Source organism: Palaemon carinicauda, chromosome 9 (genome assembly GCF_036898095.1).
Source record: "Palaemon carinicauda isolate YSFRI2023 chromosome 9, ASM3689809v2, whole genome shotgun sequence".
NCBI classification, from domain to species: domain Eukaryota; kingdom Metazoa; phylum Arthropoda; class Malacostraca; order Decapoda; family Palaemonidae; genus Palaemon; species Palaemon carinicauda.
The window spans coordinates 127,531,090-127,558,161 of NC_090733.1; the positions used below are offsets into that span (position 1 = coordinate 127,531,090).

General features: G+C 44.0%; 1 protein-coding gene and 1 pseudogene across 2 annotated transcripts in view; both read left to right on the forward strand.

The window, feature by feature from the left end:
• Positions 1-27,072, forward strand: part of LOC137647136 (basigin-like) — a 66,025-nt gene that overhangs the window by 11,046 nt on the left and 27,907 nt on the right. Inside the window, exons 3-4 of one of the 2 annotated variants that reach the window (XM_068380390.1) lie at positions 16,557-16,740; positions 23,687-23,826. In XM_068380390.1, the coding sequence (XP_068236491.1) occupies positions 16,557-16,740; positions 23,687-23,826 (324 nt within the window). The remainder of the gene's footprint in view (positions 1-16,556; positions 16,741-23,686; positions 23,827-27,072) is intronic. The other variant, XM_068380391.1, reaches the window with a different exon arrangement.
• LOC137647372 (5S ribosomal RNA) lies at positions 6,669-6,787 on the forward strand (annotated as a pseudogene).

Sequence of the window (27,072 nt, forward strand, 5' to 3'; positions counted from 1 at the left end):
TGTAGAAGGGGTACTTCTCCTATTGTACCTTCTCTAGTGCAGATTGCAGAAATCCTTGTCAAGAGAAGCACTTTTCAGTTGCAGTTGGTAAATAGTAAATTCTTCCTTCTGAGGAACATAGACTTCTCTCTTTGTGGTACAGTTGTTGTCTATATCCATAGAGATCTTCAAGCAGTTTTGCCCACCCTGGGACCTCAGACCCCAAAGTGGGATGTGACTAGTGTTTTTGAGTCTCTTAGGAGCCTTTGAGAAGAGTGTTTGACAAAGATCTAACTTTCTTGAGGGTTTATTGGCTAATGATAGCTTCGAAGAAGCGAGTAAGCGAGCTTCTGGCATTTTATATGTCGCTAATCATTACAAAAAATGGAAGGAGGCATCCTTAGCTTGTTTCTGAGTTTGTGGCCAATGACCAGCGGTACAGTACTCATAATATACTAGGTTCGAGTCCTTTATCTCTTCTCTGTAAGCATCCATAGGGCATCAGAATGCCTAACTTCTGTCATGCAGGGGCTCCATGCTGCTATCTTAAGAGAATTAGGCACTTAAGGCATGAGCTCCAAAGACTTTTCTTATCACCGGCAGGATAGAGAGCAATATATCCAAGAACACTGTTTCTTTCTGGCTTTGTGAGATCATTAGTTGTGGCTATACCTCGCCCAGCTTAGATATAGAAGGTCCAACATAAGCAAGGGCTCACTAAGTTAGGGATATTTGATTCTTCTTAGTGTTTGGGAAAACCTGTCATTGGCTTGGGTATTGCCTGGCTGTTAATGCAGATTTCCTTTACTTATCACTACCTTTGGGAGTATTGCCACAAGGTCTTGGGGACCTTTACTCAACAGGTTATTTAGCCAGTCTAGCTCTCTCACGAGACAACGTGCATCTCGTCTCGTTAGCGGTTTCTGCTTAAACTTAGAATGAAAGGTATAGTGACTGGCCCTCTCTCCTTCCCCTCTCTCTTTGGGGTACGTAAGTTGTTGACACTATGAGATGGACCAAACCTTAGATACAGGTGAGCTTCATTGCCGAATAACCTTTCTTTACAGACAAGATTTGTTAGGTACTGTGTCTCCCTTACATTTCCAGATGAGGGGGAAGATTGATAGAATGTATTCAAAGCCGTTTCTTACTGCGAGGATATGCAGGGGTAGCTCGGTTTATGAATTTGATCCTTTCGGAGAGCGAGCTCGCAACCCAAAATGCTCTTGAACCAAAACAATTTTTCCAGTAAGAAATAGGGGAGAAGATTCACTCAATACGACCACATGTCCATAAATATGTATATACTGTTCATTCATTTTTAAAGGTTTGTTATTTTATTTAAAGAGCAAACCATAACCCCTATCAGAAATCAATGCAAATTAATGATTCACAATAAAGAAGAAAAATAATATTAAAAAATTAATTTGCACTTTATCTTTAAGGAGAGTTGTGGCCGTTTTCTGCCCATCGTGTGCTAGTCTCGTTAGTACTTGTCCCAAAAAGTATGCATACGAAGGGAAATATTTTTTTTACTGACCAATACAATGCGCATATATTAAATTGTATTTTCATGCTTGTTTACCGATTTGCTCACACTGTATTCTTGGTTTTTTGTAAACTGAGGTATTACTGAAGGGCTGAAGCTAGCGCCCCTGTCATCTCCATGCTCGTACCATTTGAGATTTGGCAGTGGCCACCACCTGTACTCTTATACAGGACTCAATGCTCTTGTATTTCCCTGGACAGTTAAACAAGTCAAATTTTGTTTAATTGGAATTTCCTGCCACCTAGGGATGAGTCTCCTATTAAAGATCAGCTGTTTGTATTTGTATTGGAACAAATCACAAATTTCTAAAGTAATTCAAGTTAGAATACATTTTCTGCTTCAATCACCCAAGTCTTGGCCTACGGTCAAAAGTGAGTGTCTCCCTGACTGACAGATGTGAGGGAGCTTTCCTGCCACCCACTCGCAGTAATAACTGCTGTGCATTGTTAAATTCTTAACTGCCTTTCCAGCTTTACTGAAGTCACACATCTATTAAAGGACTCCAGTTTGTATAGTCAGGAAAAATATAATTGTTCCGTAACCGAAATACAAACCACGCTATTTACATTGGGTTTACCTTTTAGCGCAGCTGAAATGGCGAGCCATTAGAATTTAACGAGGGTGTATTACCCCCGCGCTAGTTAGCGGGGGGTAGGGGAGTGGTAGCTAGCTACCCCTCCCCCCCCCTCACACACAGGTGAAGCTCACTTTCACTTTTGGCTCGGACTGGGACAGACGTCTCTGTCTTGTCCTCGCTTGGCAGCCATTGTTTGTTTTGTCTTTACTTAATCACTTACTTTTCTTTTACTCAATATATATGTAAACATTTTTTCATGTTTGTATATATATTTGAGTATAGAAATCAGTAAGTTTCCTTTTCAGAGTTTTGCGCTTGTGTGTGTAGTGTACGATATCTCCGTGGAGCCCTCGGCAGTTAGGCCACCACGGTGTAATTTTATGGGTTGCGATCGAGTTTGACTTCGGTCTTTCTCTCTCTCTCTTGAGGTCGTTCACCCTTTTACTACGTTACTACACCTTTGTAGCTTCCTTCCCGTGTGGGGGGGTTGCTACGCCATACGTTTTGTCTCAATTAGTTTATGAATCTAATTGTATTTGTTAATTTTTCAGCTTTGTAGAACGATTCCTTTCGGGGTTTTCGTTCTTTCTTTAGTGTTCATTCATTTTTAAATTACATAATTACATAGTTACATAATTATAATTGTTATAATTCTGTTTTGGTTACACCTCTCCTTCCATGACTGTAAGTGGTTGAGAGGGCACGTGCCTGTTGTGTAATTTTTGTTTTCCTTTCCCTCGAGATTCCTCTTCGGAGCCTTCCCGGGGGAATGAATGTGTACTAATGATTTTTGTTTTATTTTTTTACAGTTACCAATCTAGTTCGTTTCTGTAATATGGCAACGGTGTGAGCTGTCTTGTTGAGGCCTGGGGATTCGGCTGTTGCTGCCTCCCCTTTGGTTTTTCGTCAGGGGCGTGTCTCCTTCTACTGGAAGTACTCCCGTGACGATTGACAGCTCTCCAGTTCATTTTGGAACTCTCAGGAGGCTCGCCTCCTTGGGTGGGTAACTTTCCTGCCGAGGGAAGTTTTTCCTGTCCAGGCTTGAGTTTTTCCCCTTTTGGGGGGTTCTGCTCTTGCCTTTTTTTCGTGCGACTATGCTCTGGGTGCTGAGCGGTCGCACCTGCAGTTTCGCTCAAGGGGCTGGGCAACTGCAGGAGCCCCTCTTCGGAGGATTGCTCCTTTTAGGTCACTGGCTGACCAGTCCCTTCTACAGAGTGTTTCTCTTTCGTTCGCGAGAGAGTACACTCATAGAGACTCCTCTTCGGAGGATTCTTCTGCTGTTGTTGCTGTTGGCCTCCTTCGCCGTAAGGCTCACCGTCCGCCTCGTCGTAAGGGCCTCCCATCTCCCTATAAGGGTGCTAAGAGGCGCCTTTTTGAATCTCCGTATGCAGCCTGCAACTCCTTCTTCTTGATCTTCCGCCCCTGGTGCAGATGGACAGCAGTCTGACCTCGTCTTCCGACGGGCAACGGTCTTCCCGACGGACAACGGTCTTGCTACGGACATCAGTTTCCCGATGGACATCAGTCTCCCGACGGACAACGATCCCTTCGGGGCAAAGGGTTGCCTCCCACGGGGGTTCTTCCCTTGCGTGTCAGGGTTCCCCTGCGCGCCCTTCTGCTGTGTTCTCTCCTGCTCCTGCTCAGTGTTAGCGCACAGGCGCTCTCCTGCTCATCAGCGCTTTCCTGATCGCTAGCGCTCTCCTGTTTGTCAGCGCTCTCCTGTTTGTCAGCGCTCTCCTGTTTGTCAGCGCTCTCCTGTTCGTCAGCGCTCTCCTGTTCGTCAGCGCTCTCATGATGATCATCTCTGCTGTTCCTGTTGGTTCCTGTTTCGCGCCCTGTGCGCCCACGTTCGTCCTCGCGATCTAGAACTTCGGTTCAGGTCTGGGTCAAGGACTCTTCTACGCACAGGCTTCCACGCGTTGCCTTCTGCTCGCCAGCGACCTTAGACGCGTCAACGTTCACCTGCTCGTCAGTGATCTCCTACGCGTCAACGATCACCATCGATCTGCCACGCGTGTCAGTTCCCCTGAACACCATCAGTAGCGATCTAGCGCTCGCCTGCTGTGGACCACGATCTCCGGTAGCTGAGACTTGGCGTAGATCTTCCTCCTGCTCGCCAGCGCTCACCTTTACTTCTGTCCTTCTGATCGCCAGCGCACATCTGCGCGCTCTTCTTTGCCACGCACCAGTGGGCGCCAACGGTTTCTGACCGTCTGGGATCGTCTGATTAACAGCTTGCTTCAGCGCTCACCTTCCTGATGCACCTGTGCGCCTTCTGTTAGTGCGATGCGCGCTAACCATCACTAGTCTCTCTCGCGTTGGCAATCGCCTACGCGCCCGCGCGATTCTTCACCTGCGCGCTAGCGTTTTGTTAACGCACCTCCGCTCGCGTTTTGTTAACGCACCGCCGCTCGCCGACGCGTCATCGCTTGCCAACGCGCCTTCACTCTCCTACGGGCTATCGCTCGCCAGAACGCGCCATCGCTCGCCAGAACGCGCCATCGCCCGCCTTCGCGTCATCGGTCTCCCGACCGCCTGCGCGCGTCCACACGCCCGCGCGACCGCACGCCCACGTGCCTGCACGCCTACACTCATACGCGACCGCGCACATGCTCTCCAATGTTCGCCCGCGCGCGAACCAACGGGTTTCCATCGCGCGGACCGACGGTGTTCCGTCGCGCGGGCCGACGGTGTTCCGTCGCGCGGGCCGACGGTGTTCCGTCGCGCGGGCCGACGGTGTTCAGTCGCGCGAACGTACGGTGTTTCTTCGCGCGAACGTACGGTGTTTCTTCGCGCGAACGTCGGCTTAATTCTTGCAGTATCCATTGCTCGCCTATGGGTTATCGCTTGCCGACCTCCAGCTCTCGCCCTTCCTACCACGCTCGCCCTCCTTCTGCGCTCCTTCGTTCACCTTCCTTTGCGTTCCTGCGTGCCCGCGCATGGGTGCTTCCACGTTCGCCCACGCGCAAACCATTGATTTACCATTGCGCGAGCGCCAGGGCGATTGCGACCGCGATTCCCATTGGGGTTTCGCAGCATGGCAAGCCTGGCGAGTCTTCTGGAGCATATTTCCAGAACACGGCCTCACCCCGTAGACGCAGAGCATGGCACATGCAAGAATAGGAAGAATCTTCAGGGAGGTCTGAGCAACATTCTTCTTTCCAGAACTGGGTTAGCCCTTCCCCGTCATTCTCTGGTTGGGTTTTTGGCAGGGGCTTTCCGTTCGAGATTTCTCCATCGGCCAAGGGGTGACTGGTTTACCCCTTCCTCTTCTCTATCTCGTGAAAGGGGCTTACCAGGTCCTTTCCCTCCTCGGTTGCCACCTGAGGTTTTGTTCAAGGAAGCTACAGGAAGGTCATGGGTACTTTCCTCCTCTCGGGCTCAAGCACCTTGGCGTTTCGTCGTCAAGTATCGAACTTGCGGGCAAGCTCGATGTTGGACCATCTGGACGCAATGACCGAGGGCTTCCTTACGGGTGTCTCATCCGTGGATGTCGACAACCTCAGACACCCTTCCATCCTTGAGAAGAGTTTGTTTGTGCCCAAGGACAGAGACATAGACAGCGGCTGTGCGGAGGAAGTCGACTTCCGTTTTCACTCCTCCAAGGCGCTTTCTTCCAGACCCTGCAGGGTTCCAGCGCCTCTTTCTTTCAGCCACGTCGGCCTAAGTTATCGGACCGGCTACGACAACTGAGACAAGGTGTCCAATTGCAGTTCCCTCCTGTCAGGAACAGGTGGCACGGGAGGCTCTCCCGGGGGGGCATAGTCCTAGAGGGAGCGGCAGAGTTCACGAACTCTAGGATTGGCCCCCCCCTTGCAGGTTCACGCCGGGAGGATGCCTAAGGTTTCTCATCCGGATGACAGCTTCCCGATGCCCATTCCTGCACGATCTCTGTGATCAGCCAAGGATATCGCGCCTGCCGTCTCTCAGCGAATTCAGTGTCTCTGAACCTCTATGCCATAGGGTCGGCAAGAGTTTGCTCGTTTGGGCAGAATGATCCATGCCTTAGGAGAAGGTCCTCCATAGGATCGTCGACGGCTTCACCCCCGGCTTCTTCAGTCGATCCTTTCTTGTAAGGAAGTATCTGAGACGGGAGTTCCGTAGTCGACCTCTCAGCCCTGATCAAGTTTGTCGAACAAACTTCGGCCAGCGTGGAAACGGCAGAATCGATCAGACTGGTAACGAGGCGACAGGACTCCTTAGGCCCTGGATCGGAAGGACGGGTACTTTCAGTTTCCATTCCATCCATCTTCCAGGAAGCTCGTGGAATTCAGCCTAGACTACAGGTATTCCTGCTTATGATGCAGTGTGGCAATCCCGCCGTGGCATCGCAGGTTTTTTTCCCCAGAGAACTCTCCCTGCTTTCCTCATGGCCGCTCAGGTGCAGGCTTCCGCCTCCTTCGCCTTTTGGAGGTCTGGTCAACTCCGGTGGGCTCGGGTTCGACCTTCTTCAGCGCCGGGACAAGCTTCCGGATGCTTACCATGAGTGGGGGTTCATGGTATTTTGCTAGGAGCCTTCTCTTCTTCTGCCTCAACATCTGGAGTATCTAGCCATGATATTGAGTCAACGGCCTTACCACGTTGTAAACCCCGCTTCTCGTCCGTCCAGCGAGGTTAAGCAACGTCGGTTCTGGTCGGTACTTGGATGGGTGACCGCCTGGGGACGCCAGATTCTGTTGCCACCTCCTCCGAGCCTTCTCTTCAGTTGACTGTGGCAAGGCTGAAGAGAGTCGCAGTACCTGTTCTCAGTCAAGCAGAGCTTTCAGCCCTACCTTGGAACGTTTCCTAGTTCTCTTTTCCTCATTGACCCATCTAAAGTTCCGAATGGTCGCCTCAGGATAAGTTCCCTGTGGGGCGGCCCAAGTTCCGGTGGTTTCAAAGCAACGATTAACCGGACTTTCTGGCCCCTATGGGACCAGCAGAACGATTAGACCTGCAATGGGTGTTGACCTATGGAACTTCCTGATGGGAGTGGATATTCTCGTCCTGTCCCCACTTTTTTTATGCTGTTCTTGGACTCGTCAAAGAAAAGGGGGGTGGGGGGGGGGAATGTTCCGGTCCAGGCCTATGGTCAGGACCTGAAGGATACCTCTCCATCATTCAGGTAGGCTTAGGGGCCGTAGTCTGGCCCCTCTACAGATCCCACAGCTCCTGCCGAGTCGCTCCGTGCGCGTCGACTTCATGGTTCTGGCGTGTTCTAACCAGCAGGGGATGCATTTTCACACCTTCGCATCTTGCAGTAGAGATACTGAAATGATTTGAGATACTCTCAATACCACCATTGGCTCTCTCATTCCGGGCAGAGAAATGTTCTCTCTGACTATCCGAGCAGAGCCTCGTAGAGAGTGTACCTGGGGGTCTTTGGCCTTGAGTAACAAGCAAGTCCTGGTCTGGGGGACCTGATCGCGACAGCTTGGAACCTCAAGCTTCCGCTGTTCTTCCCCCCGGTTTCAGACCCCGAGACTCTGGCATGATGCATTCCGGTAATGGTGGGACAACATCGACGCCTGCGTCTTCCCTCCTTTGTTGTCTGTTGAGAATGGGTCTCAACAAGACCAGGCTGTCTGTCAACCTTTCAATGGCCCTGAGAGCTCCACTGGGACCATGCGCAGAACAGTTTCTGGACCCTCTGCTTCCCCTGACGGAACTCCCGGGAGAGCTTCTCCCACGGCACAGGCTACTCAGACAACCACACTGCAACATCTTTCACGAGCCGGGGCGTTCGCTTCGGCTTCATGCCTGGAGACACTACGCCTCCTCCTCAAGAAGAGACAACCCGCTACAGTCGCTGGGCGGAGGTCGCGTCATCTGCGATAGTCATCCGCAGGGGTCTTCCAGGCGAAGTGGAGAGTCTTCGGTGGTTGGTGTCGTGGGAGATATACCTCTTCCCTTGAGGCTTCTTCTCCAGCAATAACGATCTTATTGCCTTTCGGCGGGAGGAAACTCCTTTCCGCTATCGGCAATGAAGCCTGTCGCTCAGCCTTTCCCTGACCCTCAGGCTTAAAGGAATAACTTTTTCCTTCCCGCTGGGCCTTTCCTCGCTTATGCGAAGCTGCGAATGTCCCTGCCCTAGTCGGAGTGAGACCTCCAACTTGGAACATGGCTCGGACTTTTTAGTCCCTTAAGAGATCTTCTCAAGACCCTTTACGTCAGGCCTCTGATCGTATTCCGTCTCGGGGCTCCTGCTCACTCTGGCCGCGGCCAGTGTGTAAGCAATTTTCTTGGTCTCGTACGACTCCGCCCTTTCTAAGGAATGGGGGAAGGCAACATTCAGGTTCGCTCCTGAGTTGTTGGCTAGACTCAGAATCTTGGGGTCCCGGTCCTTCGGTCCAATTCCTTCAAGATTTCGAGTCACCATTCTGTATCTGATGTCCCAAAACCTTCTCCTTCTTGCCAGTAAAGGAATCGAGAGGTTAGCTTTTGGAACAGCTGCAGTTTGTCCTCAGTTGCAGCCGGTTTGGGAGCACAAGAAGGACACGGGGGAGAGTCACCAGTATACCTCTTCAGCTCGAACTCAAGGACATTCATCTCGACCTGACTCCAGACCCTCCCCCGTCACGTCGCCCTACAGCACGATGTCGGATACATCGCAACGTCCTTCGCCTTCGAGTAATACTACTCTGTGACGCAGGTGCTACAAGCTGGAGTCTGGAAGCGTCTAATGACCTTCGCAGCCCGCTTCCTGCAGGCTGTGACCCACAGGAGTTTCGATATGTTTTCTATCGCTCTGTGGTGGCTACACAACAGCTGGTTTAACCTCAGGCTCCTTTTTGGACAGGTAGCAGAAGGTTGAGGGCATTGTTATCAGGTTTTAGTCTGCATGAACGAAAGAAGTATGTCTGGCCCTTACTTCTTTCTTCATCATCCCCTCTACTGGGGAGCAGCATCCTGGTCTCTGCATAGCTGACCTCGAACCTCTGCAGGTAAACCATGCTTCCTTGTGTTCCGAGTATTGAGTCAATACTGTCGCGTCCCCCATACCCTGACGAGGTGGTATTGGGAACGTCCTAACCCAGAGTTTCTTCTGGAACTCCAGGTCAACTGCCTAGGACGGGTCACACTTCTTCCTTCACACACAAGCTTATGTAGGCCACACGGTTCCTTGCGGAGCAAGGAACTTGTGAGGTGCAGGGACTCCTTTTCTCGAGCCAGTATGGCTGGGGACTTTCCACCCTACCTAAGGGGTAAGTCACCCAATGTAAATAGCGTGGTTTGTATTTCGGTTACGGAACAAATGACAAATTCGAAGATAATTTGTATTTTTCCTAACCATACAAACCTTAGCTATTTACACATATTTGCCCGCCAGCCCTGTCCCCCAAGACAAGTCCTACCTCTAAGTGAAAGTGAGCTTCACCGGTGTGTGAGAGGGGGGGGGGGGGAGGGGTAGCTAGCTACCACTCCCCTACCCCCCGCTAACTAGCGCGGGGGTAATACACCCAAGTTAAATTCTAATGGCTCGCCATTTCAGCTGCGCTGAAAGGTAAACCCAATGTAAATAGCTAAGGTTTGTATGGTTAGGAAAAATACAAATTATCTTTGAATTTGTCATATTACTTTGAATTTTTGTAGTTTTGATACTTTAGTAGAAGTTTTGAAAGAAACTATGCTTCCATTTTTTAGTTTTCAGCTGATCTTACTTGTATTTGCAAAAGTGACTCAGTCTAGAAATTTGAATCTAAGTCAAAGCTTGTCATTTTTATGAATAGAACTTACCTGGCAGTTATATATACATAGCTAATTATCTCTATTTCGGCAGAATTTTTCTAAAACTAGGCAACTGCCTTGTGGTGGTTGGGTGGTAACACCCGTTAAAGGGTGGTAGGAGGAATCATTCCCGTTTTCTGTTCTTCAGTTCATCTCTGCCGGCCGGATCGATAACACGTTGGTCCGTCATTAAGAGTTTTTCTTCGCTTTCCCTGCTCGGTGTACCAGTCTGCTTTTTTGGTGAAGTACTCTGTTTTGGGGTTTTGGCGATCGTTGTATTTTGTTTTCTCTTAGCTTTTTTTTTGCTGTTTTTCATTATGAGTGAAAAGAGTCATTACCGTATCTGTGCGAATGAGGAATGTAAGGTGAGACTACCCAAAATGGCGGTTGATCCTCACACTGTTTGTTCTCATTGTAGGGGTTTTGTTTGTGCCCTTGATAATAGGTGTGGGGAATGTAAGGTTTTGGATGAGAAAGATTGGTTAATTATGAAGCGCTATGTGCGTAAGCTAGAGCTCGATAGAGTTAGGAGAGCTTCTAGGTCTAAGTCTAAGTCTGTTAGTGGTAAGGAAGACGAACTTAGCGTAGATTTATCTATTGATCCTATTATTGATTCCTCTTTGGAAGTTGATCCTTCCCTTGAGGTAGTAACTCCTGCACCTCCTACAGGTTCCGTATCTACGGATGACCCTCGGTACGCTAGCCTGGCGGCCGAGTTGAAGGCCATTAAAGAACAGCTGGAGGCCTTTAAAGGTAAGGAAAGTGAAAGTGCTTGTGTTAGTGCAGTGGAGGTGGCGACCGACCGAATCTGTCATACCCCTAGGCCTAGACCTCTACCAAGCTCCCAGGACCAAGGGAGAAGGTACGTCGATGACCGAAAGGGGGTGAGAGGTACGTACCCTCGGTCAGCCGTCGCCTCAGACAGTCCTGTTGTCGATTCCCAGGCTGCTCTTGACCGTCACGGGAAAGACGAGTCGGATGTGTTGTTGTCTTCTCCGAATTCGTCCAGACGTAAATGGAAGTATGAAGCTTCAAGACCTACTAAGAGGAGATGGAACCGCGACGAACGGTCTCGTTCTTTCTCTCCCGGTTCTAGCAGTTATGAACCTTGTCCGTCGGAGGATGATTTCGACTCCGTGCCTGTGAAAAGGACGAAGCCTGCTGCCGAAGATACGAGTGTTATTCGTCAGCCCCCCCCTTCGGGTCCGCAAGACCCAGCTGATGTTGCTAAATCCTTTATGTCTGTCATGCAGGAACAACTTTTGACTTTAGTACAAGCCTTTAGCCGCCCTCACGCCCAGTCTGACAGACGTAAAGACGACTCGTTGCCGATTAAGAAGTCTGCTTCTAAGAGAGAACGGAGTTCTTCTTTAAAGAGAACTTCTCCCTCTCTACGCCAGGATGAGGAATGTGTGCTTTCGCCAGGCGATACTTCTTCGCGATTCCAGGGCGATACGTTTTCTCGTTCTCGATACCGGGACGATACCTTACCGAACGACGCTGCTTCTCGTTCTCGATACCAAGACGATACCGCCTCCCGTTCGCTTCGACACGACGATACCTCCTCTCGTTCGCTTCGCCACGACGTTACCTCCTCTCGTTCGCTTCGCCACGACGATACCTCCTCTCGTTCAAGACGCCACGACGATACCGACCCTAGTTCTCGACGCCACGACGATACCGCCTCTCGTTCACGACGCCACGACGATACCGCCTCTCATTCTCGCCGCCACGACGATACCGCCTCTCATTCTCGCCGCCACGACGATACCGCCTCTCGCTCTCGACGACAGAACGACTCTGCCTCTCGTTCTCGGTCCCAGGGCGATACCACCCTGCCTCTTCGGGACGATACTGCCTCTCGTTCCAAGGATTCTTCTAGCGCGGGACTCCAGGATGCAACCCGTCTTTTGCAGGATGATGCCTTTGATTTGCCCTTGTCGGGTTCTAAGGATTCTTCTCTTTCGAAGGATATTGCAGATGTGGATCAGGCCCTCGAGGATGTTTCTGATGACGATGATAATCCTGCCGACGCTGTGGGAGATTACAAAGTTCTCTCTCGCTCCCTTCTTGAACTTTTTGGAGAGGAATTCCAACCTGCTGCCCCTCGATCTCCTCAGTCCCAATTTAACAGAAAGAAGGCCAAGAAATAGTCGGCCTTCATCAAGATGAAGCTGTCTATCTCCGCAAAGAAGGCTCTCGCGAAGATTGATGACTGGATGATGGAGCGGAGACAAACAGTTAAGACTTCCTTCTCGTTTCCACCAGCTCGTCTTGCTTCAAGAGCGGGTATGTGGTATGCAACTGGAGAACCTTTGGGTCTGGGAGTGCCTTCCTCCTCCAAGGGTGACTTCTCTGGTTTAGTGGACTCTTCTAGAAGGCATGCTCTCAACTCAGCCAAGGTCATGTGGTCAATGTCGGAGCTGGATCATCTCGTCAAAGGTATTTTTAGAGCCTTTGAGGTTTTTAGTTTCCTAGACTGGTCGCTTGGGACTCTCGCGAGGAAAACTGAACAGATGGATGGATCTAGGGACCTTACCAGCATTATGTCCTGTATGGATAAGGCCCTCAGAGATGGGGCGAATGAGTTGGCTGCTCTGTTCTTAGCTGGGGTCCTAAAGAAGAGAGCTCTGCTTTGCTCTTTTGCTTCTAGGTCTGTTACCAATGCTCAAAAGTCTGAGCTTCTTTACGCCCCCCTCTCTCAACATCTTTTTCCCGAGTCCCTGGTTAATGACATTACGCGTTCTCTGGCCCAAAAAGCCACCCAAGACCTTTTATCTCGTTCTGCTCGTAAGCCCTTTGCAGCCCCTCCTTCTTCTTTGAAACGGGAGGAAAGGAGATTCCAGCAGCCCTTTCGGGGCAGGACTACTTCAAGATCAGATTTTAGAGGGAGAAGGCAAGATTCAGGACCAAGATCTACCAGGGGTTCTTTCAGACCTCGCTCCAGGAAATGAAGTTCGTCTCCTCCAGACAGTAGGCGCAAGACTGTCAGGTTTTTGGCAGTCCTGGAAGAGGAGAGGGGCGGACACCTGGTCCCTCTCAGTCATCAAGGAAGGATACAAGATCCCCTTTCTGAAAAAACCTCCTCTCGCAGATGCTCCGCTGGCCTTAGTAGCCCGGTACTCAGATCCTGGGAAACAGAAGGCTCTAGTAGACCTTGTCAACCAAATGCTAGACAAGGGGGCGATAGAACCGGTTCGGGATCTAGTCTCCCCAGGCTTTTACAATCGCCTGTTTCTGGTCCCCAAGAACTCGGGCGGATGGAGACCCGTCCTGGATGTCAGCGCTCTCAACGTATTTGTGGAGAAGACAAAGTTCTCCATGGAGACGACTCAGTCGGTGCTGGCGTCAGTACGTCCAGGGGACTGGATGGTGTCCCTCGACTTGCAGGACGCATATTTCCATGTCCCCATCCATCCGACTTCGAGGAAGTACCTGAGGTTTGTAATGGAGGGCAAGTGCTTCCAATTCAGAGCTCTTTGCTTCGGTCTCAGCACGGCTCCTCAAGTCTTCACCAGGGTAATGGCGAATGTGTCAGGTTGGCTGCATCAGGAAGGGATAAGGATATCCTTCTATCTGGACGATTGGCTGATTCGTTCACGATCGAGGGAGAAATGTCTGGAGGATTTACGGAAGACTTTTATGATGGCTCAGGATCTAGGCCTGGTCATCAACAGGGAGAAGTCTCAGATCAGACCGAATCAGACTATTCTCTATTTGGGGATAGTTCTGAATTCAGTTCTTTTTCGGGCTTCTCCCTCTCAGGAAAGACAGACCAAGTGTCTCGTAAAAGTCAGAACTTTCCTGGACAAGAAGAGATGCACAGCGAAGGAGTGGATGAGTTTGCTGGGGACTCTATCCTCCCTCGAACTGTTTGTCTCTCTGGGGAGACTCCACCTAAGGCCTCTTCAGCACTTTCTTTCGAAGACATGGAACAGAAAGATGCAGGAAGACTCCTTTTCCTTCCCCATTCCAATAGAAGTCAAGACTCTACTGAAGTGGTGGCTGGACCCAACCTTGTTAGGGGAAGGGATCTCCTTACACAAGAAGAACCCAGACCTAGTGTTGTTTTCAGACGCATCAGAGTCAGGCTGGGGGGCAACACTAGGAAGCAAGGAGGTCTCAGGCTATTGGGAAGGAATTCAGCTGGGATGGCACATCAACAACAAGGAGCTGATGGCCATTTTTCTGGGGCTAAAGGCCTTCAAGGACTTGGTGTCTGGGAAGATTGTGGAGGTCAACTCAGACAACACCACAGCTCTTGCTTACATCAGGAAGCAAGGAGGGACTCACTCTCTGTCTCTCTTCGAGACAGCAAGAGAGCTCCTTCTTTGGGCGAAGGAGAACAGGATAAGCCTGCTGACGAGGTTTGTTCAGGGACAGAAGAATGTGAGGGCGGACATGCTCAGCAGGAAAGGGCAGGTCCTTCCCACAGAATGGACCCTCAACCAACAGGTCTGTCAGAGTCTCTGGAGGCTGTGGGGGAGACCCCTCATCGATCTTTTCGCCTCCAATTTATCCAAGAGGATCCCCATCTATTGCTCCCTAGTTCCGGACAGAGAGGCAATAGCAGTAGACGCCTTTTTGATGGATTGGACGGGGATGGACACTTATGCTTTTCCCCCGTTCAAGATCATCAATCTGGTAGTCAGGAAATTCGCCCTCCTCGATTCGGGACGGATGATCCTGATAGCTCCGTTCTGGCCGATGAGGGAATGGTTCACGGAGGTGGTGGACTTGTTGATGGACTTTCCAAGAAGCCTCCCTGCAAGTCCAAATCTGCTCAGACAACCCCACTTCGAGAGATATCATCAAAACCCCCTCGCTCTCAATCTGACTGCCTTCAGACTATCGAGAAGCTCGTCAGATCGAGAGGCTTTTCAGCGCAAGCTGCGAAAGCTATCGCCAGAGCGAGGAGGGTCTCTTCGCAGAGGGTCTACCAGTCCAAGTGGGAGACTTTTAGGGCTTGGTGTAGGAAGCACAAGATTTCCTCATCCACTACCTCTGTGAGCCAGATTGCGGATTTCTTGTTGTACCTCAGACAGGACGCTAAGCTAGCTGTGTCCACTATCAAAGGGTACAAAAGTATGCTCTCTTCCGTCTGTCGGCATAGAGGCTTGGACTTGTCTCGCGACAAGGACTTACATGACCTCTTGAAGTCTTTTGAGACGACCAAGCAGACCCAGTTAAAGCCCCCTTCTTGGAACCTTGATGTGGTTCTTAAATTTCTGTGCACCAAGAGATTTGAGCCCATCTCACAGGCTCCCCTTAGGGAGGTTACCAAGAAGACCCTCTTTCTTTTGGCCTTAGCAACAGCTAAAAGAGTTAGTGAAGTCCATGCAATTGAAAAACAGGTAGGCTTCAATCTGAATGGGGCAGTTTGTGCCTTGAGATTAGACTTTCTCGCTAAGAACGAGAACCCTTCTATGCCCTGGCCGAGGACCTTTGAGGTTCCTAACTTGACCCACCTAGTGGGTCAAGAGCAAGAGAGGCTGCTCTGTCTAGTACGAGCCCTCAAGACCTACTTGTCTCGCACAAAAAGTGTGAGAGGCTCTTCTAGCTCCCTGTGGTGTTCTGTGAAAGATCCTCAGAAGCCCCTTTCCAAGAACGCTTTATCCTTTTTCCTGAGGGAAGTGATAAAAGAAGCGCATCTCTTGTGTGAGGAGGAACACTTCGGACTTTTAAAAGTGCAAGCTCACGAAGTGAGGGCCATTGCGACCTCGCTTGCTTACCGCAAGAACATGTCGCTCCGTCAAATTATGGATGCGACATTCTGGAGGAGCAACTCTGTGTTCGCCTCTCATTACCTCAGAGAGGTGAGGGTGGATTATGAGAAATGTTATACCTTGGGACCATACGTAGCTACGGCTTCTGTATTAGGCAAAGGAGTTACTACCTCCCCTCAACCTTAGTTTTGTTTACTTGTACATAGGTTGGTGTATTTTTTATTGGTTGTCTGAGGGCTTCGACTTGTGTACAGTCACCTCAGTCTAGTTAGATTATTTTTATCTACTTTGCAAATGTTAGGTGGTTGGTTTGGTAAAGTTGCGGTTTTTTATTTTGGGCAATAGGTAGTCCTGAAGTCTAGTCAGATTGTTGGTATCACCCCGTTGACAGACTCGATTGAGTGTTTTTCAGCACTGCAGGTCACATCCTGGCTGACACTCCTAAGGGAAAGCGACTCAAGAGGCAGGAACCTTTGAAGTCAGCTACCTTAGCAGGTAAGGAATCAAGGTGTTTATTTATCCTACAACTTTTTTGGTTGTTTCCCCAACGATGTTACTGTCTATCACCCTCCTCCAAGTGTGTTAATCAGCTATGTATATATAACTGCCAGGTAAGTTCTATTCATAAAAATGGAGTTTTTATGATAAAACAAAGTTTTGTGAATACTTACCTGGCAGTTATATATACATTCGAAGGCCCACCCACCTCCCCTCAGGAGACAGGTCGGGCATAGATGAACTGAAGAACAGAAAACGGGAATGATTCCTCCTACCACCCTTTAACGGGTGTTACCACCCAACCACCACAAGGCGGTTGCCTAGTTTTAGAAAAATTCTGCCGAAATAGAGATAATTAGCTATGTATATATAACTGCCAGGTAAGTATTCACAAAACTTTGTTTTATCATAAAAACTCCATTTTCAAAAGGGTAAATGTGGGTATTTATTGATGTGTTAATTTCCAAAGGTAAATATGTTAGTACAGTACAGCAATTTATGGAAGCTTTTTTCCCAACAGGTGCCGGTGGTGCGCAGGGCTCGGAAGTTGGTGTGGAAGGTGAGTCTGGGTCTCTGAATGTTGTGTACTCAGGCCCACATTATGTTGCCGAGAGAGGGACGATCACTGTGATTTGCATTCTCTCCCATTATCATCGTCTCAAGTGGACACATAATGGAAAACCTGTGGTGTCAGGGGAGGGGGGGTAAGGGAGGTGACATGTTTTGCATTAATTCATTTTATTTTTATTAATTTTATTTAGCTGCATTTGCCTAAGGAACATTTTGTAGTTTGCTATTTAAATTAGATTGCAAGTATCAGTACTACTGTATCATTATCATTACCACAATTTTTCATTCTTATTACTTTTACTAGTGTTAAGTATAACTTAATGCAAAGCTTGATCAGAAGTGGGATAAGCCTTTACTCTAGTTTCTAAATTGTCTTGTACATTGACAAAGGGTACATTGAGGAATTAATTTTCTCGCAAAGTTACATTTTTTTTTCTCTTTTTTTTATAATTCAGAATCTTTTATCTCAATCTTGCTACTTTTTATTTTTTAAATTAATTTCATTTATGTAAAATTTTTTATTAGATACTTACCTGTCACAAATAGAAATTATTCACAGGTCACTGTAAAGATAGATGGAAAAAGACTTAGTGGCAACTGTGAATATTTATGGATAAGCTGGGAAGATTAAGCCAGGTTACAGTAGAGAAGTACTGTTCATTAAATTCTCTCTCTCTCTCTCTCTCTCTCTCTCTCTCTCTCTCTCTCTCTCTCTCTCTCTCTCTCTCTCTCTCTCTCTCTCTCTGGAAACAAAGGAACTGTACTACAGCTGTACACATCGCTAGTAAGATCCCGTCTAGAATATGGAGTCCAATTCTGGGCTCCAAGTATTCAGAAGGTTAAAGACAGACTGGTAGCAGTACAGGCTATGGCCACCAAACTAGGTCTAACACTAAGGCAATTCGGATGCAGATGGAGGATGGAATGTTTGAACTTATTTTATCTATAAACTCGATGACTAAGGGGACAGTTAATAGAGGCTTTCAAAATTCTTAAAGGAATAACAAAAGGAAGTAATTTGTTCGTTTTATATTTCAGTACCTAGGACAAAAACCCCAAGTTGAACTACAGTACTGGCCACTGGAGTTTATTCTTGCCCTTCAAAGTCATGGAATGTCTGGTTTTTAAGTCATACCAATGCTTATTTCTTGGGTCAAGACACATACGATAGGTCATCATCTTCTATGGACTATGAGAAAACTAGTAGTATGAAAAAAATTATCGTTCATAACTCATTTAGCCGATCCATGTGCATTGAGGAGCCATGTAGAACAATCATCTTGCCTCACCTTCGTGTCAGATAGAGGATGTTCCAGCTTGCAAATTTGTATGGCTGATAGTCAGATTGTCCGAGTAAGGTTTCATTTCAGATCCAGCTGACAAATAATCTACTCACTTGAAAGTCCAGTAGTCTAATTTCCCTCTTTTGGTTTCATCTCCAAAGTGTACAATATTTCAGTTTCACCAAGTAATCCTTAGGAACCAGTTGGCATTTCATTTCCCACTTCGGTGTGTGGAATACAATATATCCTTTAGTTTTAGAGCTTCAGTTGGGCCATGTCAAATTCAAGTTGGAATTTTTTCCTCTAAGCCAGTTCTAAAATTTCTCACTCTTTGATTCTCTCATGTTAGATAGCTTTGCTTTATCAGTTTCTGTAAATAATGTTAATTCAACTAGCATGCTTCAATTGCTATCTTGGTGACAAGAAAGAGTGAAAATAAGGTTTTCTTGTTTCTCGCTTAGCCCACCCAGGCTGTTTGCTTCTCATTACTACAAGGTGTTATTAAGTAGCATTTATTTATACACTACTTTATATTCATCTTTGTTTTGTTTCTTTTTTCTTACTCTTTTTTGGCTTCATTACAGAAGTTCATGTCTCATTCATGCCTCAAATCTAAATCGGGTCCTGTTGTGGTGGAACGACAGTGATTGTATTGTGACTGGATCCATCCCAGGGGTCAAGAAACCAAGAAATTGTGGAATATTCCAGTGCTTCAAATAAAGGTTATGGTATAATCTTGGGCAAAGTCCACTTCTCGAGTCTTGAACGTAAAGTGACTCTACACATTGTCAGAAACTCCTGGCCCTCGGCCAGGATCACCCAAGACCAAGCAGAAGAGGAAATCATGGAGTTACCATACGCATATAACACAAAAGCATGATCGTTTTTCTGTAAGCACAATATCAAAGTTGTTCTTCCTTCTTGTGTAGGAGCTCCTTCAATGGACAGAAACAAAGAGTATTACACTGTCCTTTCAGTTCATACTGAGAAAGCTGAATGTCTTATAAGATCTGCTAAGTGAAATTTACAAAGTTTTGCTCACAGAATGGTCCTTATATCCCCGGGTCTGCATTCAGATTTGGAAGCTTTGGAGAAAGCCTAACCTAGGTGTGTCTGCCGCATTTCTCTATAGAAAGCTAGACGTCTGCTTTCCAATCCCAGGCCCTATAGTATGCCATGTGAAATGGTTAGTTGAACATCAGTTTCTATATTCCCAAATGCCATGATAAGGAAAGTCATGACAAAGTTCACTGTGCAAGCTAACTCCAAAGATAAGGGTTCCCAGAACTACTGTCGAGTCCTATGATATTGATTTCTCCCGTGAGAGAGCTCCACAAACATGACTTCCTCCTACGACTTTACGTCTAAACCCCCACATGTTTCGTCTGACTTCGTGGTGATTGTGATTTTCCTCCAAGGTGAAGGGTTTTCGAGGCTCACTAAACCATCCATTGTTGCCTCAAAAAGATAATCCATTAACACTGCATAAATGCAGTGGCCGGTATACATTAACAGGTGTAAGTGTACAGGGATTTCCGTAACCAAAACCGCTCTTGACAATATTGTAAAGTTTTCCACTCCCTGAGGTGTGGTAAGAATACTTTGGTACTGCCGATTAAAGGAGTATGTTTTATGTGCTGAAGCCCACTGGACTTCACCTGACTAATAGCCCTTGCATAAGTAACTCCACCAGATCCTTTATACAGCAATTGAAGCTCCTGTTAAGTTAAGGCACATCTTTTGGAACCTGTATATGGTGCTCAAATATTTATCTGCACTTCCATATGAACCCTTTTACATGATAAGGTTTAAAGAGTTATCATTAAAGACTGTTCTTTATAGCTCTTTCCACTATCAAGAGGGTAAGTGAAATACAAACATTGTCATGCAACGTGGGTGTAACCTCGACTGAAACAGGTCTATCTTTTCCTGGAGTTGAGAGCATAGAATGATTACAAAACCGAAGGCGTACTCGGGCAAGTATTACTGCTTGATTCGGTTCCTTCATTAATGAGGACCCAAATGAGATGCCCTATGGCTAGTCTGCATTAAAAGTCTGCTTTGCAAGAACTTTGCCTTTTAGAGAGAAGAACTTGGTTATGTAAGCTCACCAGAACTTTAATAAAATTGTTCTACCTTTTTTTTTAAAGTAAGATGCCATGACATAAGGAGAAGAGACACATCCTAGAGTTTTAAAGAGCCTCTCTCTTGATAAAGTTGTAAGTGCTGCCCACTAAAGGTGCAGTTCCATATTTGAATCCTTAAATTGCACGATCATTAAAATAGTTTACACTTTCTGCTGTTCTGTAAGTCCTTTAGTTATGGAAGAAGACATGTTAGCTTAAATCTAAGGGCAATAGAACTTGTCTCTTTTCTTCCCTATATATTCCTGGTGTAAAGTTTTGGATAGCGTACTGATACGCACAGATGTGCACCGTAATCCTACCTTTGCTATTTTAAGTATGTTTAATTTTGTTGACCTGCTCTTAGTTGTATTGCAAAGTACCTGGCACAGGGACAGTTACCCTTACTGTAGATAACTGCAGTAAGCCTTGTCTTTTCACTATCCTCAAGTTGCAATAAGCTAAAGTATTGCTGTAGGAGATGGGATTATACAAGCAAGAAGCTTTCAAGAAATTTTCATGAACTTTCAAAATCCATATCTAATAAATTGGATTTCACCATTCATCTATCATTTGAATACAGTAGATCTTTGTAGTAATAAAATGTACTATCTCTCTGCTTACCAAATGCTCTTCCATATACACCCTCCCATTCCCCACAATTCAGTTGGCTCAGAAGAAATGTGAAGGTGAACAAATTCTAATTAATGGCAACTGTGGTGAGGAGTGGCAAACACCCTGGGTGGCTTATTTGAAATACAGGAAAATATTTAGCCACATTAGTCCCTTTTTCTTGTCACTGGAAGTATATAGCATACAAATGTTGGGTAGGTATTGAAATAAAAAGAGTGGGAGAGTACGCTTTGTAGTCTCCATATTGGTCACTCTCGGTTGACACACGAGTTTCTGCTAACTGGCCAACACCAACCATATTGTGACAACTGTTTGTACCCCTAACAGTGAGGCATTTGTTGACCAAATGCCCCACTTTTAGCAGCTTAAGAAATAGATATCTGTTTGAGGCTCGAGGTGAGGATGGGAAATTTATCCTTGCCAAGATTCTTGGACATGATGTGTCCTACTATGCTAGCGGAATTTTTATACTTATTTCAGAAGCAGGTCATCTGAAAGTTATTTAACATCTTTGCTTTTATGGTTTTAATCGAATATTCTCTTATTCTTTATATTGTATATAATAAATATATCGGCATCAATAACCTTAGATGTCAGGATGCCAGAAAACTTAAAATTAATCTGTCAATCAAATCCAAGTGGCATTTTATTCACTTCCTTAGAGCTAGACTCAAATCATTCCTCCTGCTTCTTTCTTTACCTTTTCTCTTATTGTTGTGGGAAAAATATAAGGATTGAAACACATATTCTAGGGAACCTAAGTATGTATGACTAGTGCTGAGCGAGAAGGAACTTGATTTGTAAAATTTGGGTGTACATGATTTATATATGGTTTTTTTTTTCTGTTCAGTACCAGTGGTAGTTAGATCGGACTTTCTATTGCTATGCTGGGGTCTTACAACAATGATGTTAGCTTATTTACTGTATGCATGTCTGGATGTGAAACTGGTGATGGAAGCTATATTTTGGAAATATATATTGAACATTTGTATAATTTTTTCATTTTTTATATTCACTTTTAATATTTGTAAACATTGATTTCATGCTGTAAGATGATATTGAAAAATTATTTAGCTTAAAAATGAAATATGGACAATCATAAACTTTGTACAGTATTATGTGAAATAATTAGTCTTTATATATACAGTACTGTATAATCCAAACCACTTATGCTTGGAATTTGATGTATGGGAATTCATTGCTGGGCTCAAATGTTTGTTTTTTTATTATTCGTCATGGTTTCAAACTGAGGAAGGTGTCCAAGAAAGTAAAACTATTTTTGCCCTTTTATATGTATAAGAATCCTCTGCATTTTGAGTTATTGTGATTCTGGCAGTTATTTTTTTTAGAAATGTTTGAAATGTAGCTTTATCACATGAGAACTTGGACCATTACTCTGTCTTATTAGCAAGATGTAGTAAGACGGAAGTCTTGTCAATAAGTTAGCGTAAAGGTACTGTACTTTGTTTTCCCACTTTAGTTGATCAAGAAATGACAGGACAATAACCTACTACTGAGTTGTTTTTGTTTATATCGTTGAGTATGATTTGTTGTTGAGCATTTGGAGTTGCAGTAAAATGACAAATAAAATCATGAAGATGGCATGACGCTTTCTAAGTAGATCGAGCTTTGATAATTAGTGAACAACCATGATCCTAGTTATGATAAAGTTTTGTTATGTTCCAGCTCTGTTGACCAAGAATCATACACTCTTATTAGCCAAATTTCTTCTGGATGTATTCATTCTCTGATATCCCACAAGTCAAGCGTCCCTTGATTTTTCTTTTATGTATAACTTGTTTACGGTACAGTAAAATTTTATCCTGTATCATTTTAGGACAATGGATGTTCAGTTGTTATCACTTTGAAATGCAGTAATGTTGCCTTTGATTTAGTTTTACAGCGATAGCTTTTGCCTGGTAGAATCTAGTAAATACTGTATGAGTAATTACTATTTTTGTAGTTATTAAAGTATTTCAGTAGTATTAGAAAAGTCATGCATTTAGTAGAGTAGAATCTTAATGTTTGTAGCTTTGTGTTGTTTACTTTTTTACATAAACTGTGTATTTTGTAGTGTTTGATTTAAATAAGCCATATAGACCACTGTGATATATTACATTTAGAAGTGATGTTGAGGTTTCAAGATTGTCAAAGTTCAGGGCTCCTGGAGGTCTGTACTTAACAGTGCAATGCAGATAAGGTGCGAATATCAAATTTCCTAATTCTGTTCTTACTTTAGTGAGCAATTGTTGACAATACCAGAAGCTGTTAAAAGTTATTAATAAGTTACTTTATATATTAAATTTCCTAATTCTGCTCTTACTTTAGTGAGCAATTGTTGACAATACCAGGAGCTGTTACAAGTTATTAATAAGTTACTTTATATTTGAAATGGTAAATAAACACAATAGGAGTAATCAGTCAAGAAGAATCATTGGGATTGAGCCACCAAGTAATTTCAATGGATTTAGTAGCTGATAAATTTCTTACTTCTTACTAGGATATTGTCATTGATAATATGTACTCTGAGTTTCCACCCAAATTAAAAATTATGAATGTACAGTGTACTTTCAGTGAAGGGTAAAATTTAAAAAACACTAAAGTTTTTTACTTGCTCTGTTCAAATTCATTTGATAAAGTTTGTGAATTATCATACAAAAATTACTATTTTTTTCTTTATGTAATTACTTTTTATTAAATCGGGGGCATGAGTTACATCCGCATTTCAGAGCCATGCTAAAATTTTGACTGATTGTACTTTTTAGAAATATGCGAAGACCCCAGGAACTCTGATTTATTTTGACATAACCTCATTAGACCACTCATTTGAGCTGGAAGTATTATGTTCACTGTAGCATTAAGTCTGCACAAATCATATAGATAAGAATTGAATTAGCTTTGTTTGTCAAGAGAAATTCATGTTAACTTTTGAAATATAGAAGATTAGTGTGAAACGCTTAGAATATACGTTCTCTGCTCAGAGGAGGTAGTCACTTGTAGATCTGTGGTCATGTGCTCATCGATGCCTCTTGTAATGGCAGGTATACAACGATGGATCTACCTGCACCTGACGGGTATTTAAAGAGCAATTTAACAGTGGAAAGTGCTCATGTGTACCACGCAGGAGAGTACAAGTGCACACCTTTCAGCCCTCGATCTCACTCTGTATACGTTATCAGTGGTAAGGCTGCGGAATAGCAGCTTGCATATGAACCATTGGCTGTCACCCTATTATGAATTATTGACCGTCATCCTTAGTATCTTTTGATGACCTTAACTAGTAGGAACCCTTGTTATCTCCTCTACATCATTTGGAAGTGAGAAGTGACTTTGAAGTAATATACAATCCAGTATTGATAACACTTGACGTAAGCTGATCATTAATGTAATTTGGATTAGTGCTGCCAAAGTAGCGTTAGAGTGATTTCACTCTTAAGTACTTACTTGCTCTTGGTTGTTGGCTCTGCTATAGTAATTTCATAGTCATCTTCATTTTTGTAATGATTTTAATGTTGAACTGTACACTGTATTTTTTGAACAGCATTAATATCTTGACAAGAATTATTTTAATCTTATTTGAAGATATAATTATTTTACTACTACTTGAATTTAATTCTTCTGCAAGTGATTTATCACAGTTTTTTTTAAATATTTTTCCGTAAATGTCCAAATCTTCAACTGAAAACTGTATAAATTGTAACTAACTCAGAGCAGGGTACGGTTAACAACTGGATTATTGTAGTTTGATATAGTTTTGTTTTGTGAATTTTTCTTTTAGTGGATGTCATACTAAACTTTTGGCTTGTCATGAATGCTGTACCACTAAAGCATTTTCACGTTAACCAATTTTTTCAGAGTTGAAAGAAAGAGTAGCTCTTGTCCCCAGTAACTTGAGAAGCATGATTTTATGTTCTAATGGTGTGTGTTCTTTTCAGTGACTAACTAAGCTAATAGTTAAAATGTTCAGTCCTCAGATCCTTGATAATAGTTTTCCCCCATTAATTGTATCACGGTGTAAGAGATTCTTTACAGAATAATTTTTGTTTTAGATTTATACAAACTTTGGAGTTACTTTCGGGTTTCAGGGTTTTCCCCCATTAATTGTATCACAGTGTAAGAGATTATTTTTGTTTTAGGTTTATACAAACTTTGGAGTTACTTTCAGGTTTCAGGGTTTTCCCCCATTAATTGTATCACAGTGTAAGAGATTATTTTTGTTTTAGGTTTATACAAACTTTGGAGTTACTTTCGAGTTTCAGGGTTTTCCCCCATTAATTGTATCACAGTGTAAGAGATTATTTTTGTTTTAGGTTTATACAAACTTTGGAGTTACTTTCAGGTTTCAGGGTTTTCCCCCATTAATTGTATCACAGTGTAAGAGATAATTTTTGTTTTAGGTTTATACAAACTTTGGAGTTACTTTCGAGTTTCAGGGTTTTCCCCCATTAATTGTATCACAGTGTAAGAGATTATTTTTGTTTTAGGTTTATACAAACTTTGGAGTTACTTTCAGGTTTCAGGGTTTTCCCCCATTAATTGTATCACAGTGTAAGAGATAATTTTTGTTTTAGGTTTATACAAACTTTGGAGTTACTTTCGAGTTTCAGGGTTTTCCCCCATTAATTGTATCACAGTGTAAGAGATTATTTTTGTTTTAGGTTTATACAAACTTTGGAGTTACTTTCAGGTTTCAGGGTTTTCCCCCATTAATTGTATCACAGTGTAAGAGATAATTTTTGTTTTAGGTTTATACAAACTTTGGAGTTACTTTCGAGTTTCAGGGTTTTCCCCCATTAATTGTATCACAGTGTAAGAGATTATTTTTGTTTTAGGTTTATACAAACTTTGGAGTTACTTTCAGGTTTCAGGGTTTTCCCCCATTAATTGTATCACAGTGTAAGAGATTATTTTTGTTTAAGGTTTATACAAACTTTGGAGTTACTTTCAGGTTTCAGGGTTTTCCCCCATTAATTGTATCACAGTGTAAGAGATAATTTTTGTTTTAGGTTTATACAAACTTTGGAGTTACTTTCGGGTTTCAGGGTTGTTATGTTTTGAGAACTGGGGTTTCAGGGAAGATATATTTTGCTGATACTTTTTCAGATTAATGATTCATTACTGCTGTTTTGATCCTAGGCAGTTCTTTAGGTTTACTCAAGCTTTTTATTCTTTAAAAGTGAATTTGGCTGCAGTATAAAGTTTTGTATGTCTTGAATCTTTAATTATTTATACAGTACCTTTGTCTTTGTTGCAAGTTGTTATTAGCTTATGAATACAGTATTGTAGTTTCTTCTTACCATTAGCATATGATCTAAATTATGTAAAATTTACCCCTCAGGAATTTTTATTTATTGTACAAGAAATATTTGAAAGGTATTTTTTTCATTTTTCTGTGTGGTGGCAGTGGAGGAGCTTTCTCTTCCAGACGACGAGAATTTTTTACAGTTAGAAACCACTGAAGAAAGTTCTGTTAGGTTTTATATGAAGAAAGTAGATTGTGTATCTTTTGGATTAACATGCTCAGTAAATGAGTGTAAAAGCTTCATAACTATTGAATAGCATCTATCTTGTCCATTTTAGCCATCTGCAGTATTGCCAATATTCTATTTTGCCTTGAATTGGCAACATTTATAAAAAGTTAGGCAGTTATGTAATTTGTATGCTGAAATTTACTTAAACCTGGCATTGGTGTATGATTTTATGGCCATTTTGTATTAGTAATTTTGTTTTATAATACAGTAGCATCTTGGTTTATATACTATATGTATTTGGGATTTTAACTTAAATTATTGTTTAGTGATATTGTATTAGCATATCTTGCCTTGTAGTCTCAGGCATTACAGTGAGATCAGTTCGTTAAGGCCTAGTGTATCAGTGGATGAATGCTACTTTCCTGGTTCTTATCCAATCTGTATCAGGGAACTTATGGCAGTATTAATTCAGTGATCTTATCTGACATTCATAGTGCTGTTACCTTTGAAGCAAGAGTTTTTTGCCGTAAAATAAGAATAGCTATTCTGCTCCATGCAGTGTGACCATAGATCCCCCAGCAGTGTCAAACTCTTGATTACCCTTCGGGTCGAGTCACTGCTTACGCTGCTGCTTCATTAATTTTGAGTCCCTAAGAGGTAGTTGCTTTTTTTTTCTGCCCAGATTCATGGTTTATCCCCATTGTTGTCATTATTTTTTGTTCTGTTTACCTTATTTCAGGAATATCACAAGTATGTTGCCAAAATTTCCTAGGGCTCTTTATTGTTGGAAATGCAATGCTCATGTGCTGTTTATTAGGGAGGGCTCACATACTGTATATTTTGTCTGGTGGGGTAAACAATGTACCTAGCTTATTTGTTGTGGTGAATGTGCTGATCTCCTGGAAGCTAAAATGTTAAACAGTTTTAAATGTATGTAAATAAAAGGGGAAGGGTAG